At 28.6% G+C, this 14,478-nt stretch overlaps 1 protein-coding gene across 13 annotated transcripts in view; it reads left to right on the forward strand.

The window, feature by feature from the left end:
- The window catches only part of LOC121114281 (3',5'-cyclic-AMP phosphodiesterase 4C), a 404,803-nt gene extending 390,668 nt beyond the window's left edge, over positions 1 to 14,135 (forward strand). For all 13 annotated transcript variants that reach the window (XM_071886962.1, XM_071886960.1, XM_071886959.1 and 10 more), the window contains 8 exons: positions 3,311 to 3,618; positions 7,344 to 7,442; positions 7,512 to 7,676; positions 8,310 to 8,409; positions 9,983 to 10,137; positions 11,932 to 12,054; positions 12,812 to 12,994; positions 13,140 to 14,135. In XM_071886962.1, the coding sequence (XP_071743063.1) occupies positions 3,311 to 3,618; positions 7,344 to 7,442; positions 7,512 to 7,676; positions 8,310 to 8,409; positions 9,983 to 10,137; positions 11,932 to 12,054; positions 12,812 to 12,994; positions 13,140 to 13,535 (1,529 nt within the window). In that variant the 3' untranslated portion in view covers positions 13,536 to 14,135. The remainder of the gene's footprint in view (positions 1 to 3,310; positions 3,619 to 7,343; positions 7,443 to 7,511; positions 7,677 to 8,309; positions 8,410 to 9,982; positions 10,138 to 11,931; positions 12,055 to 12,811; positions 12,995 to 13,139) is intronic.
- Positions 14,136 to 14,478: the final 343 nt, after the last annotated feature.

A 14,478-nucleotide genomic window follows, 5' to 3' on the forward strand; every position in this document is an offset into this window, starting at 1 on the left:
AGCTTTGCCGCCTTTTCCCCAAGGATTTGCCAATAATAATTTTTACATTGGTGCTAAGAATTTTCTTCCGTCCCTTTCCAATTTTGTGACTCAGGCCTTTCTTGGACCTCATCCACCTCATGGTATATCCATTTCATTAGAAACATTTTTAAATGATGATCCAGTCTTTATTCTACCCAGAGTATCTGGTCTAACCTCCAAATCATAATACATGACTGGCTCGGACTTTAATATTTCCACCTCTGCTTTTGAACTACAAATGAGTTGTACTGCAGGACTATGTAGTTATAAAGAGTTGTTATATTCAAGTCTGTTTTAGTGTACTTTCGAAACTTTTTAATGCAACAAGTATATCCGTTCGAATTAACAAGAGGCAAATAGGCTAATTAATCAATGTACCATTTATTTTGAGGCATCATTCGACACTATATAAAGTTCACCCCATGAATGTTTTTTATACAGACAGATATACTTTGCTTAATACCGAAGAAATGATCAGTATTACTCACCATTTTTCAAGACTACACTCACACATAATTACACGATACATATATATTCTCTCCTCAAGAATGAAAACATAATAATAACAGCTGCTTACAATGATGTGATGAGATGGTGATAACTTCAGTCTCTAGAGCACTCATTTGCTGTGCTTTATCTATACATGCTTGTTTCTAAACCTCATCTAAAGGTATATTCATTAATTTTTTAGTTGATATAGTGTACTTCTTATCTTCGATAGTGTGAGGCTTAGCTACACACGACCATTGTTTAACATGAGTTCTCAAATAATATTTTAAAGTAAAAATATAAATTTTTTTAATGTGAGTTGTTATGTTAACTCTGCCATACCCCTCCTACATTTAATTCATTTTTACGTACCACTTGATTTTCAACCGGTCTAATAAGCATTTATGTTGAAATTTGGGGAGTCAAACAAACATGGAGTGTTGAAACTGTCCAACGGTCTCCCCTTATATAGAAGTACACTCATTTATGTAGACAATGTGGGCAAGTTAGAAATTATAAATGAGGATAAGTTATATTTTTAATTATAAAACTTTATTTACACAAATTATATAATACAATTTTTTTATTATGAGATTTCTTATACTGAAACATTTTTCAATTCTACTTTTAAAAAAAACCTTTTACTCAAATTTTAATCAATTATTGTTTGTTACATTTTTGTATGATTAAACTAGTTGCAATATTTAAATTGATGAATTGTAGAAAGCCTCATTCATCTATTAAATTGTTTAAATTTAATATAATATTTCCTTTTTTTTTAGTTTTGCTTATTTTTTTTAATACAAATGTATTACAAATATAATACAAAAAATTTTACTCAGAGGGAACTAGTTGATACGCAAGGAAGTTGACACACTTCATTTTTTAGCAAATTTTTATGTGTTGTGATTCGCACTTTTATACAATAACCAATTACTATAACCAATAATTATGGGTGATTTTTCAGTAAAATATCTTTTCAAAGACAAATTTTGCAATCTTCCGCTTCCTATGGAGTTTTGTGCTCTAGGACTGATCTTATTCTAAAACCAAAATATCTTTATTTTATTCTAAAAAATATCCCATATTTGTAATATTCTGGGATAGTAAACTTTTCTCAAAGGTAGTGATTTCTTTCGACTAATAATATTGGGAAGTGGCTAATTTCAACGACCGTCAAGCCCTGGTTCAGTAACTGCAATCAATGAGGGTGGTCTGAAAATACATAGTCCAGTACTGTGATTTATTTATTTAACACACTTAGAGTAACTTTTTTTCCGTTTTAATTTATTATTTTCTACATTGAAGTATAAACTTACATTTTAACTCTCTTCTTTTGTCAAAAATGCAGTTGATTTAAGAGTTAAATATTATTACCAGGTTTAGTTATTTAGTGAGATATTAACATTCTAAGTCTAATATGTGTTCAAAGGATCATTGATACACTATGGCTAGTATTAATCGATGGGTGTTGTGTCAAATAAGAAAACGCAAATATGCTTAATTGATGGAGTAAAAATTGCCAAAATTAAAATTTATATCACAACTAAAGTACCAAGTTTGCACTTCGTTGGCATATAAATGATTTTAGAGCAATGCTCGTTATAAGCCATTATGTTTACTTAGTATTTTTCAGCTAAATGCCAGCCTTTTTTCGCAAATTGTTTATATAGTAGTTTATGTAGTATACAAATGGTAGTTTTGCTCAACATTTGATAGCCAGAATGTAGTAATTAGTTTTTTATCAGTACTTTAATATTAGCAATAGATGTAACTTAACTGATTTTCAAAAGTTAGGGATACTTGAAATGTTTGTATTAGGGATGGGGAGACATGAGTAATTGAACTTTGATCTCAAGTAAAATCGGATATTTTAATACCCGTGAGTAATTTTACCTGAATATACCTATAGCTTTATTTAAGAATCTTAAAAAGTTTGTAATTATGTAATCATACAATGGAGTATGTAATTTAGTATTTGATGAGTGATATGCCTCTAGAATAGGAGGTCTAGGGCTAATAGGAAAATCTATTATTTGAAAACCATAAGAATAATTAATGAAATTATGTGATAATGAGGCTTCAAAATATGACATGACTTTTTAGCTGTCTCCAGTTCGTCAAATTTAAATTGATTTCCATTGCCCTTTTTGATTGATGAGATTGCATTAAATCAAAGAATGTGCATTCCTTGTACCTATAAAGGCAAGTCATGACTCATCAATTGTATGCATTAGTACTTATAACAAAGGAAAATAATCTAAATTACTTATCAATAGGGATAGATATAAGACAATGATCTTTTAAAAAAGAACGGGTACCTGCCAAATAATGTAGATCTGAATATTTTTTTTAAATGTTATCTTTTGACAGGTAATTTTCTCCTTTTTGAAGGTAGCCACCATGTATTTTTACATTGATGTTCCGGGTTCGAGCCAATGTGTACGTGTATTAATTCTCTATAGCTATTAGAATTACGATTGACTATGCTTTGACCCTTGTCTCTAAAAGTGAAAGACTGGTTTGAATTCTACAAATACAGTTAATATGTCAACATCACTTATAAAAACTTTTTATAATATGTCACAAACAATCAACCAGGCCCACACTTCCCCACTACTTATAAATACTTTGATTGAGCTTTCATCTTTTCATTATAAAAATATTCTTTATATGTTAGAATCTTATGCAATCAACTTGATTAATCTCTATTGTATCCCAATCAAAGCAAAACTAATCATAAAATATACACATATCAATAATGTATGTACATAAATTGATTCCATATATTATTTTACAGATAAACAACAGGAAGTCGATATTCAAACTTTTCGAACTCAACAATTAGATGAAGAAGGAACAACACGTAAGAATGAGGTTGGTGGTATTGGGAGTAGTGTTAGTGGCACAGGAAATACCCAAATACCAGGGGCCTCTTTCAACATGGCCGGAATGTCCACACAAGTCTTACAAAATAGACAAAAAAGTGCTACAATGAATCAAATTTCAGGCTTTAAAAGAGCTCTTTCGCACACAAATAGCCTTGCAGCGGATGCGTCCATTCCAGTATACGGAGTACAAACTGATCACGAAGAAGAGCTTGCCGAGGTATATGTTCACCATCAATTTATACTTGGGGTTGTTTCAAATAAAAAAGGTCAAAATTGGAACATTTTAATTTATTTTACAAATTTAGTTAATTGTCGAGTATTTATAAGAGTGTGGTCTGAAAAGTTTTCAATCGAAATTTGAATATGACAGAACTCATAAATAAAAGCTAGTCACATCTATCTAGAATCTGTTGACAGTTATTTATCAATGTTTAGACAATTTAGTTGTTTTGTAACAGTCGTTTCAGTGTGTTAATGTGAGTGTTTTTATGAAAATTGACACATTCTAATATTGAGCTGTCCTTTAATATTTTTGGTTCAAAATGTCATCACCAGCTAGTCACATCTATCTAGCACCTGTTGACAGTTACACACAAAAGTTTGAGTCATTTTGAACAACAGCTTTTATTTACGAGTGCTGCCATCTTCACGTTGAGGTCAGAAACTTTTCAGACCACCCTCGTATGTGTGTAAACAATATTTATCAAACAAGGCATTCACGCTATTTTGATAGCACTGATCAACAAAATGTAATTATTGTTGTCTGTAATTGATATGGTGTGTTCTTGATTGCATTGACTCCGAACAACAAGAAAATGATATTTACAACCTGTATTTGTGGATTTATTTTTTTTGGCCTACAGAGTGTTTAGTAATATTTTTCACCCTGAAGGATCTAAATAAAAGAAAAAACCATAAAATATAATTAAAAAATATGTTTTCAAAAACTATTGTAATTATTTTTTATCTTTTTCTGAATCGGAGAAAATGCCTTGTAAATACTTAAAATATTCCCCAATCATTGACAATCAAATAAATTCCTCATTTTTTATCACAATGACAAAATGATAATTTCTCGTCAAATAAAGACTAATATCTTTATTATTTTTTTAATAACATAAAAAAATAATATGTTAGCAGTTACTTAACATTTTTAGCTTCAAAAATATTATCATATATTTATTCTACTAATTATAGTATATAAAATGTTGCTTTCTGTAGATTAAAGTAACATAAATTTTTGTCAATAACGGTCATTTTTATGTTTCTCAAGGTAGAAGGAATCATGAACGCACTACTTTAACACATTGAAAAAATTTGTTGACAAGTCTAATAAGTAGTACGTGAATGTTGCCAAATGAAGATAAATTATTTTCATCCAGGACTGTATCTTCCTGTGACATATCTTGATGAAAGTTTTATTAAAGCAGTAAAAAAAATCTCGTTTCATTGAGAGAAATATATTTAAATTTACGAGAAAATAAATTTTATCAGAAAAATCCATATATATATATTTAATATATTTTTCAAACTGACATCCTATATGTATTTTTGTCATATCTAATATTGCAATAGCTGAAACCATTTCATTACATAATTTTAAATTCATTTGTCAAATAAATAAAGAATGAGTGTAAAAAGATTTTAATTTAAGATTTGATGAAAAGCCGTAAAAAAAGGGCTGAATGATAATTTTGTATTACAAATTTTTGCAATCGGTCATTTTACCACATGGTGTTTCGTCTTTTGGATATTTTTCCGCACGGTATATTCGACGTACTTTTATATTTTACTATTAAGGGTTTGAACCTTATCTTTATTCTTAACTGTTTCATCTCATCTATAGATATTTAGAAGGAAAATATTAAGGGAATAAAGAAGGAATAGAGATTGAAAAGCCAAAAGAATTACGTATCCGGGGTCATGAGCCTTTTTCGAATGAACTCATTAAAAATAGTGACACTTGACTCATAATAATTATCTTAGTTGAGGCTTGAATAAATTTAAGAAACTCCAAAGGATTGTGTCAACACAACAGGATAAAATTTAAGTTCGAACATGTAATATAAAACACAAAAAGACGGGGAATATGTCATGCAGGATATTCTCAAATAATATAAATTATCAGAAGCTAAAAGCTATGCAGGAAAATGACATATAATCGTAGTAAAATACCGAATAAGGATTCGTGTGAATGATTATAAAAAAATTTATTTGCAATATGTATGATAATTGTTTTTGAGAAAACCTTTAGCTTTCCTTATAAGTTGAGCAATGATATAACAGGAACAGCAAACAAAGGCTAGTAGGTTGTGAAACGAAATTTCAATATTAATTTACGTGCGCCATTATTCACTATTTTTTTTATTCTATATGTATGTAATAAACAAATATGATAAATAATTGAACTATTCTGTATTTTTAAATGATTCACTTTTACATAAATACCAATGGATTTGTTATACTCGTTTTAAGATTTAATTATTTAACATTCATGACCATAAAATCCTCTTATAATTTATTGATATATGAATAATGTAACAATAATTTGTGAATCATTATTATTTTTATCAATGAAATGTGATTTTGTGCTGTTTCTATAAAACTTTGATCCTAATTTCTCATTGGAAGATAATATCCAAAATATTTTGATATATAATATTTTTATTCAAAAGGCCAAAAAATTATATACTACGAATTAGTATAATTTCTAAAAAAAATAAAATATAAATGAATTCCTTTAAATTACACATCTCTATGTCTTAAGGCTTAAAATATGTCAAGTTTTGATGATATTTCGTAAAAATTCAAAACATTTTTTAATTATGATATTTTCTATAAGCTTGTGAAATTATTATTCACAAAATGTAAACTTATTTTATGTCTGACGGTGTCCTTTGAAACATTAAGGTCCTTGACATGTGATCTAATGGGCTTTCTTTGGGCAGTCATGACAGCCTTTTTGATCAAAAATTAGGACTTTGACATAGGGCGATCACTTCCAGGCTTCCTTTCCTACGATTCTTCGGCTTCTAGACGTTTGCACACAGTCTTGGTGTCCACACCGGTCTACTTGGCAATTTTATTTTTAAGTGACTCCTGCACAGAGTAAGTGGTTTTTTTTACGCGACCTGGCTTTAAAATTTCACACCTATGGATCAAGTGAATCGCTTACAAAAAAGCTGCTTTGTTCCGTTTTGCAAATATTTTGGACAACATCTTCCAGTGAGGAATTAGGATCAAAGTTGTATAAAAACATGACAAAAAGACATTTCATTGATAAAAATAATAGTGATTCACAAATTATTTGTTCCATGTTGTATGAAAACTATTTCTCAATCACTTTAAATGCTAATATCTCACAATTGCGTTGAACGATTTAAAAAAAAACGAGGGGAGATAATAAATAAGAGTCTTAGCTGTTGCATCGCTTAGTCTCTTATCTATCATTTATTGTCGATGTTATAAAAATCATTGAACGCAATTTTGAGATATCAGAATCCAATCGGATCAAGAAATAGTTTTGATACAACTGTTAGTTATAGGTACAATCAGTGTCTTAAAAATGACATGCCTTATAATTCTTAACTTGTAAGTTAGGATCAAAAAAGTTGTTGTTACATGTGTGGTAACTTAAATAAATAGTTTAACCATTAAAACATCCAATCAGTATGCCTTTGACACCTTTCAAATAAATTGATTTAAGATATAAAGAGTAAATATCAATAAGAGGGGAATTATACCTTAATTAAGTTCTAATCTTCACATAGCCATTAAACATTAATTAGTAAAGCATTCTTCAAAATAAGTATAATCTATACTTTGAGAGATAAACAAAAAAAAAAGGTGAGATTTATGCTTTGATCAAGAGATAAAGGGAAACCTATTAAATAATTAATTAACATCCATTGAATTAATGGATTATCATTTGTTTATTTTCAGATATTGGGTAAATCTGACCAATGGGGAGTGGATATTTTTCTTATTCATACATTGACAAATAGTCGTCCACTAACAGCATTGACCTACTCAATTTTTAAGGTTTGATGCATATTTACTTTATACGAATGTATTTATTTAAATTAAACTTATTTTATTTGTTTATTTCAGGAAAGAGATTTGATAAATCAATTTAAAATACCACATAAAACATTTATTAATTTCTTGATGACACTTGAAGATCATTATTTGAAAGATGTCCCATATCACAATAATTTGCATTCCGCAGATGTTACACAGTCTACTCACGTATTGCTAAATAGTCCAGCTCTTGAGGTTACTACAAATTATCTTTATACCTTTAATATAATTTTAATTTTTTCTTTGCATTATTTTCGAAAAGAACATGTGGAATCATAATTACAAACACATTCAATTATTGAAATTAATCAATTTTGTAATTATTAAATTTAAAGTATAGGTGAAACTGTCAGTAAAAATCAAATAATAAAATCTCTGAATTTGATAAAATTTAGTAATTATGTCAATTTTACACAGAAATTTAGATGTGCGGTTCCCGAGATATTAAATCCTTTATTTTTGTAATTTTGGAAAATGGTGGTGTATACCAAGTTTAAAATCTTGAATTTAGCCTCGTTGATCTAATTTTATTTTTGTTATATCAGATTTTTTTTATCAACAATTATGTATTATTTATCATCACCAAATGCCATCTACAAGAGTTGTAAAAATGGAAGGGATATTTTTATTTATTTGGGAGATAATTTAAATTGAACTATAAAATGTTTTGTGGGAAATCTTTAGGCATTTGATTTGCAATTACTCTTTCATATAATTGAAAGAATGTAAAAGTGACATATTTAATCTAAATATGTAATTAAATGTCACTGAAAATCAAAACATAATATCATTCTTTCATCAAATAATAAATTAATTTTTTTTTTTCAGTCTGTTTTTACTCCGCTTGAAGTAATGTCGGCTCTGTTTGCTGCTGCAATCCACGATGTTGATCATCCTGGATTAACAAACCAATTTCTTATCAACACAAGTAAAAATTTGTAGCTATTGTATATATGTATATATATATATATAACTAAATATAAGTATATATAAAACACAGTGAAATATCATTAAAATATATGCAAAGATTTAAAATTTCAGTAAAAGTTGGATAATTTGAGTATATGGATGTGTCAAAACAATAGTCCTTGCCACATTGTAGATAAATATTTAGCTATATCTCAACTTTTATTATAATCCAGATAAATTGCTAACAGTTGACTGTATACACATATATTTTCGTATCACAAGCAGTAACAAAACTTTGTATAATAAAAAACTTTTTGTAATTTTTGTTTTGTTTATCAGTTAGAAAAAAGATCGAAAGCAAGACTACAAATTAAATAAAAGTATTTACCGTCGCTCAAATGCTCTTTGAATTGCATTTCCAATATTGGATATCATTTTTGACTTTTATTGAAAATTATTACATCTATGATTGACTATTTATTTTATAACTGGAATTTAAATCACTTTCACATGAAAAAAATCGGGTTCATCTCGTCTTCTACATTTATTTCTATGAGTTGAGGAAATATTATTATATAAATGTATATTTTAATAAGTAATGAAAGGGGTTTTTTTTACAATATATCTCCTGTTTTGTTGTTGAAGTATTTTGAGTGTTTTTTAATCAAGCATTTTTTTTGTTTTGTTTAAGTAACCTTTCTTTTCTGTTTTTGATGATTTTTATTTTGCTTCTTTTTGTTTGCAGTCAATTTTTGATACAATACTATATTCAACATGTTTATTTAATGTCTATCCATTCAAAGTCATTTTAGGACGTACATTGTCTCCTATTGCGACCTAAAATACTTTTTTACTTCAGTAAATACTGTTTTGTTGTGCTGATAACATGTGTTGGGGTATTGGTTGATGGGTTTTCTTCATTGAACCTCGATTAAGGGAAGGGTCAAAAAGTTAGAAAAACTTAAATGAGGTGGAGTTGGAACGAAAATTTGAAAAATTTCTCAAAATTTGAATAACACAAAGTACTTCACTATTGTTTGAAGAGCTCAAACAAAGCTTAGTAATTGATGTATAAATTTTGGAGATCAAAAAAGATATTCAACGTTTACTCTATGATTTTCACGTTCATCACTAAATAAAAGCACAATTATAAAAAATTATTTTTTTTCTTCAAATTATTGCAACCCATATCCATACAAAAATATGGAAAGTTTTGATTAATAAAATTAAGTTAAAGTCGATTAAAAATATTCATTCACACATATAGGTCCTTTTTTTTTCCCCACAGCATGTATGATGTTTTAAAAAAAGTTGACCATGAAGCAAATTAGCATTGTTAATTTTCTCTACGAATATCGCAAATGGTTTTATTAATTCTTGAAATTATTTGTAAATATTAATAAAATAACATAAAAATGGATATTTATTTCTTATATTAAATACATCTACTCTATTTTTTAAACAAAGCTGACGTAACAACATCGAGTTATTCGACTTTTACTTTATATATAATGTGTAGAGGTATAACATAATAATGAATCACATTCAGCTTATGCAGAGACTCACTTTTCTACCTTTTTGTTTAATTTTAGGTTCAGAACTAGCTCTGATGTACAATGACGAATCTGTTTTGGAAAATCATCATTTAGCAGTGGCCTTCAAACTCCTTCAAAATGAAGATGCAAATTTTTTTGTGAATTTGAGTAAAAAACAAAGACAAACACTTCGAAAAATGGTTATTGATATGGTAAATAAACCACATACTACTTTGGTTCAACCATTATCTTGCAATCTATTAGTGTTCAGGCTAGTTTTAAGACCAAATTTATTTTTGGTTCTGGTTAAGTTATTTTTTTGACTATTTGTATTAATATTTCGACCCAGCCCGCGATCTTAGACTATAATCCAAAATTACATCGTGAACCGATATTTTCAGTCTCAAAATATGTAATACTTTAAATCTCTTTCTGATAAACGAGTTGTACAAATATTTTTAATAAAATTCATTTACCTTCATATTAATTCATAAACAATTCATCTACAGAATAAAACCATCACAAATTTTAAATGTGACCAATTTTTCTTTAGTACCGTTATAACCCTCATTTTTCTTTGAGATTTATCTAAAGCAAACTTCTTATTTTAACCAAATAAGTTGGGCCTCACTAAAAATAATTATGATCTCAGCTGGTCTATAATTTTCTGAACAAAAACCAACATTAGTACCTATATATCATTTAATTTTTTCGCTACTTTTTTTGACGATAAAAAAACAAAACAAATGTACCTCCCATAAAATACAAGGGGCGTCCGTAGGATTTTGTTTTGGGGAGTGAGGGGGTAAAGGGACTACTTAAGAAAATTTAAATACTTTTTAATAATAAAGAAAGTTTCATTACTATTTTTTTATGAAATACATTTTTTTTTGTGTTTTTATGAGACTTCAGAAATTTATGGGTTACGACATTTGTGGCTTAATATTGATATCACAGTTACTGATTCTAACATAAATTTAGTATAGGTTAACTTTAAATATATTACTTATCTCGATGACATTATTTACAGTACCGGTACTCCGAAAAACTCTTTATTAGATAATACTTTAATATATATAACCTCAATCAGCTAGTTGGAAAACGATAAAACATTTCATTTGCCTTAGTGATGAATTTAAAATGAAAATAAAGATTAAAAAGTATTTGGTTCTTTTTTAATTACTTCCTCAAGGGAAATTTTTTTTAATGTACTTTTGAGAGCATTTTGAATATGAATGTCCTCACATTTTTTGGAGGCTTACATGTAAATGTTAAAATTGAATTTACTTAAAAATTTTGTTGGACTCTTAGTATATGATGATCAAATATTTAATTTGAAATATTGTCATTCTTGCAAAATATAGTAAATATGAATGAAAAGTCGTATATCATGAGAATTTTATAAGAAAATTATTGATCTATGTATGAATATAGGTTTTAGAGTATCAATCTATGCAACAAAAATGAGGTAATTGTGTGTTTGTTTGTTTTTAGATTAAACTAAAAAATACAAGATTGTATTCAAATTGCATTCAAAAGTGTATTGTTAGATTCCTTTAAAACTATTGATTGTTGTTTATAAATTAAAGTAACAGATGACCGTCATCCAAATACCAAGGCCCTCAAGGCCGCTGTCAGCCAGCACTGGGATGCCATGACAGACGACTACATATACAGCGGGTACCAGGCGTTTGTCTAACGCCTGGAAGCTACCATTGCCGCTAAGGGTTGCTATATTAATGGTTAAGAGAGTTCAAACACACATATATTTATAGTATTAATTTTTATTGAATAGCAATTGTTAATTAAAAAATTAAGTTTTGTTGAAGTTTAAAATTAAAAGTGTTGATATTTTAATGGACAACTCTCAGTATTATCTATTCTGTAATTTTAATTAATTGATGGAAAAGGATGTTTAAAAATAATTTTCAACACTTTAACTTTCTTAGATCCATCATGAATAAGTTGCATAATTTTGAATACATAAGTTCATTTTATCTTTGTAGGTTTTGGCAACGGATATGTCAAAGCACATGAGCCTTTTAGCAGATTTGAAGACTATGGTTGAAACCAAAAAAGTTGCTGGGTCAGGGGTATTGCTTTTGGATAATTATACGGATAGAATTCAAGTAAGCTTTTTGTTATTTAAAAAAATATATATATATAATGTAACAACAAAATCCTGTACATTTGATCGATCTATTTTAAATCAAAATAAAATGGTCATCTTATCAGATTGATTCAAAATTAAAATTGAGCAGCAGATACAATCATTTAAAATATATCTCACTCTACGTAGCCTCTGTTGGCTACAAAAAAGTTCGGCTCGCTTCGGGTCCTGAACTGTGCACAGTCACTGGAAACTAGAGCATGATCGAAATTATTACATCCCAGGACGAAGGAGTCAATAAGAGATTCCTTTGCTGTGGGAGGACTCCTCTTGAACTTCGACTCAAGGTAGCGCCAAACAAAAAAAACCATCGGATTCCCATCGGTAGATCTATGAGGCCAAGTATCTTTTATTAATATTTAGTCGTTGCAGTGCTCCTGGAACCAATCGTGAGTCATTTTGTAGGTGAGGCAAAAGAGGAGTCCTGTTGACAGACCCATAAACGGTATCCAGAGGCTTCCTTGATCGAGGCCGGTATCATGGACACCAAAATAAACCAACAACCCACCTACTTTCTGCATCTGAAAATCATTTGTTGTTGACTCCAAGGCAATGTATTAGCTGCTATATGAAATGTTTATATGTATACATATTTCACAAGAAAAAAAAACATAGCACAATTTTGTTACTATACATTTGCAAAAATCCAGAATTATGTTGTTACACACAAATTAAATTTTTTTTTATATCAAATATAAATTTTAATCTTTCTTCAGGTTCTTCAAAACATGGTTCATTGTGCTGATTTGTCAGGACCAACAAAGCATATAAAGCTTTATCGAGAGTGGTGTAGTCGAATTATGGAAGAATTCTTTCAACAAGGGGATAAGGAAAAAGAAGAAGGACTGGATATTAGTCCAATGTGTGACCGGCACAATGCTACCATTGAAAAATCACAAGTATTAACGACTATATTTTACATTTCAAAACCATTACCAAATTTGAACATATTTAAAGAGTTAAATTTCATTTATGTATTTTAAAATTTTGTTTCTTTGTCGCCGTTACTTCACTTCAAAAAGATAAATGTACATTTAATTACAGGTTGGCTTTATCGACTATATCGTTCATCCCTTATGGGAAACATGGGCAGATTTAGTTCATCCAGACGCACAGGATATTTTGGATACATTGGAAGACAACCGTGACTGGTATCAATCACAAATCCCTGCTAGTCCAAGTTCTTCATCAAATGATTTAAAAGAAGAAGATGAGGGTGGATCCACATGCTCATCTGGTTCCTCCGGAACCGAGTCGGATAATGAAGAAGAAACATTAACACCCATGTCCTCTCATCATCATCACCCGCCACATCCATCCCTACCCGGATCTGGAAGTCATTCGTCACATTCTCATAAAGAAAACAAAATTCAATTTCAAATGACACTAAGGGAAGAGGATGAAGAAACTGAAGAAAAGGATTTAGAGTCTAATATTTAGGATTTAGGGTATTTTTTTATCACCACAAAAAAAAAAAAGAAGGAAAACATCAATGACAACCTAAAACAAATAGAAAAATTGAGGTGGTAATTTAATTTACAGGAATGGCACAAAGAATTGTTCATATATTGATATCAACAAATATATAAGCAAAAGTTATAGAAGATTCATACAGATTGATTGAAGAAAAAAAAATAATAATTAAAGTTTATGAAGATGTCTCTTTCAGAGTCGAAGGAGGAATATTTTATCTCATGTTATACACAGTTAACGAATATGTATTGCACATAATGCAGAGGGAAGTTATTTGTGTTTATAGGCGTCTACCTATAAAGAAAAAATTAATAAGTGAATTGTGCTAGCCAAAAAAGTAAGTGACGCACAAAGCAAGGAAACAAAATGTCTACTCCCAGAACGTACAACCAACTATTTAAACAACATATTCATAAAATATATATTTTTATAAAAAAAATCAAATCAAAGTTATGATTATATAAAAAGTTTGAATAACGCTTATATAACCTAGTTTTATTGTGAAAAAAAATCAAATTACTTACATACATGTTCATATATACCTAAAATAATATCATTTTTCTCGTTTCTCAGTGTTACTATCATTTTATCCTTTATTTTTATATTATATATTATTATTGTTTAATTATTATAATTACATATTTCAAGGTTATTTTTCGAAAAATATCATTATGAACCTATGTTAAGAGTTAAATTTTATTCATTTTTTTCTCATCATGGTTTATGACAGTGCTTCTTTATTTTAATTCTATCAAAAAGATAAAATTATTTATTGTAAACCTTTCATATATATATATATATTAAGTCAACATAAAAACAATCTTGAACAAAATAAGAAATGGGAAAAAAATCCCAATTTATTTTTTACTTATATGAAAAAACAGTCCAATATTTCATACACATATTTGAA

The sequence above is a fragment of the Lepeophtheirus salmonis genome, chromosome 3, assembly GCF_016086655.4.
Source record: "Lepeophtheirus salmonis chromosome 3, UVic_Lsal_1.4, whole genome shotgun sequence".
Taxonomy (NCBI): domain Eukaryota; kingdom Metazoa; phylum Arthropoda; class Copepoda; order Siphonostomatoida; family Caligidae; genus Lepeophtheirus; species Lepeophtheirus salmonis.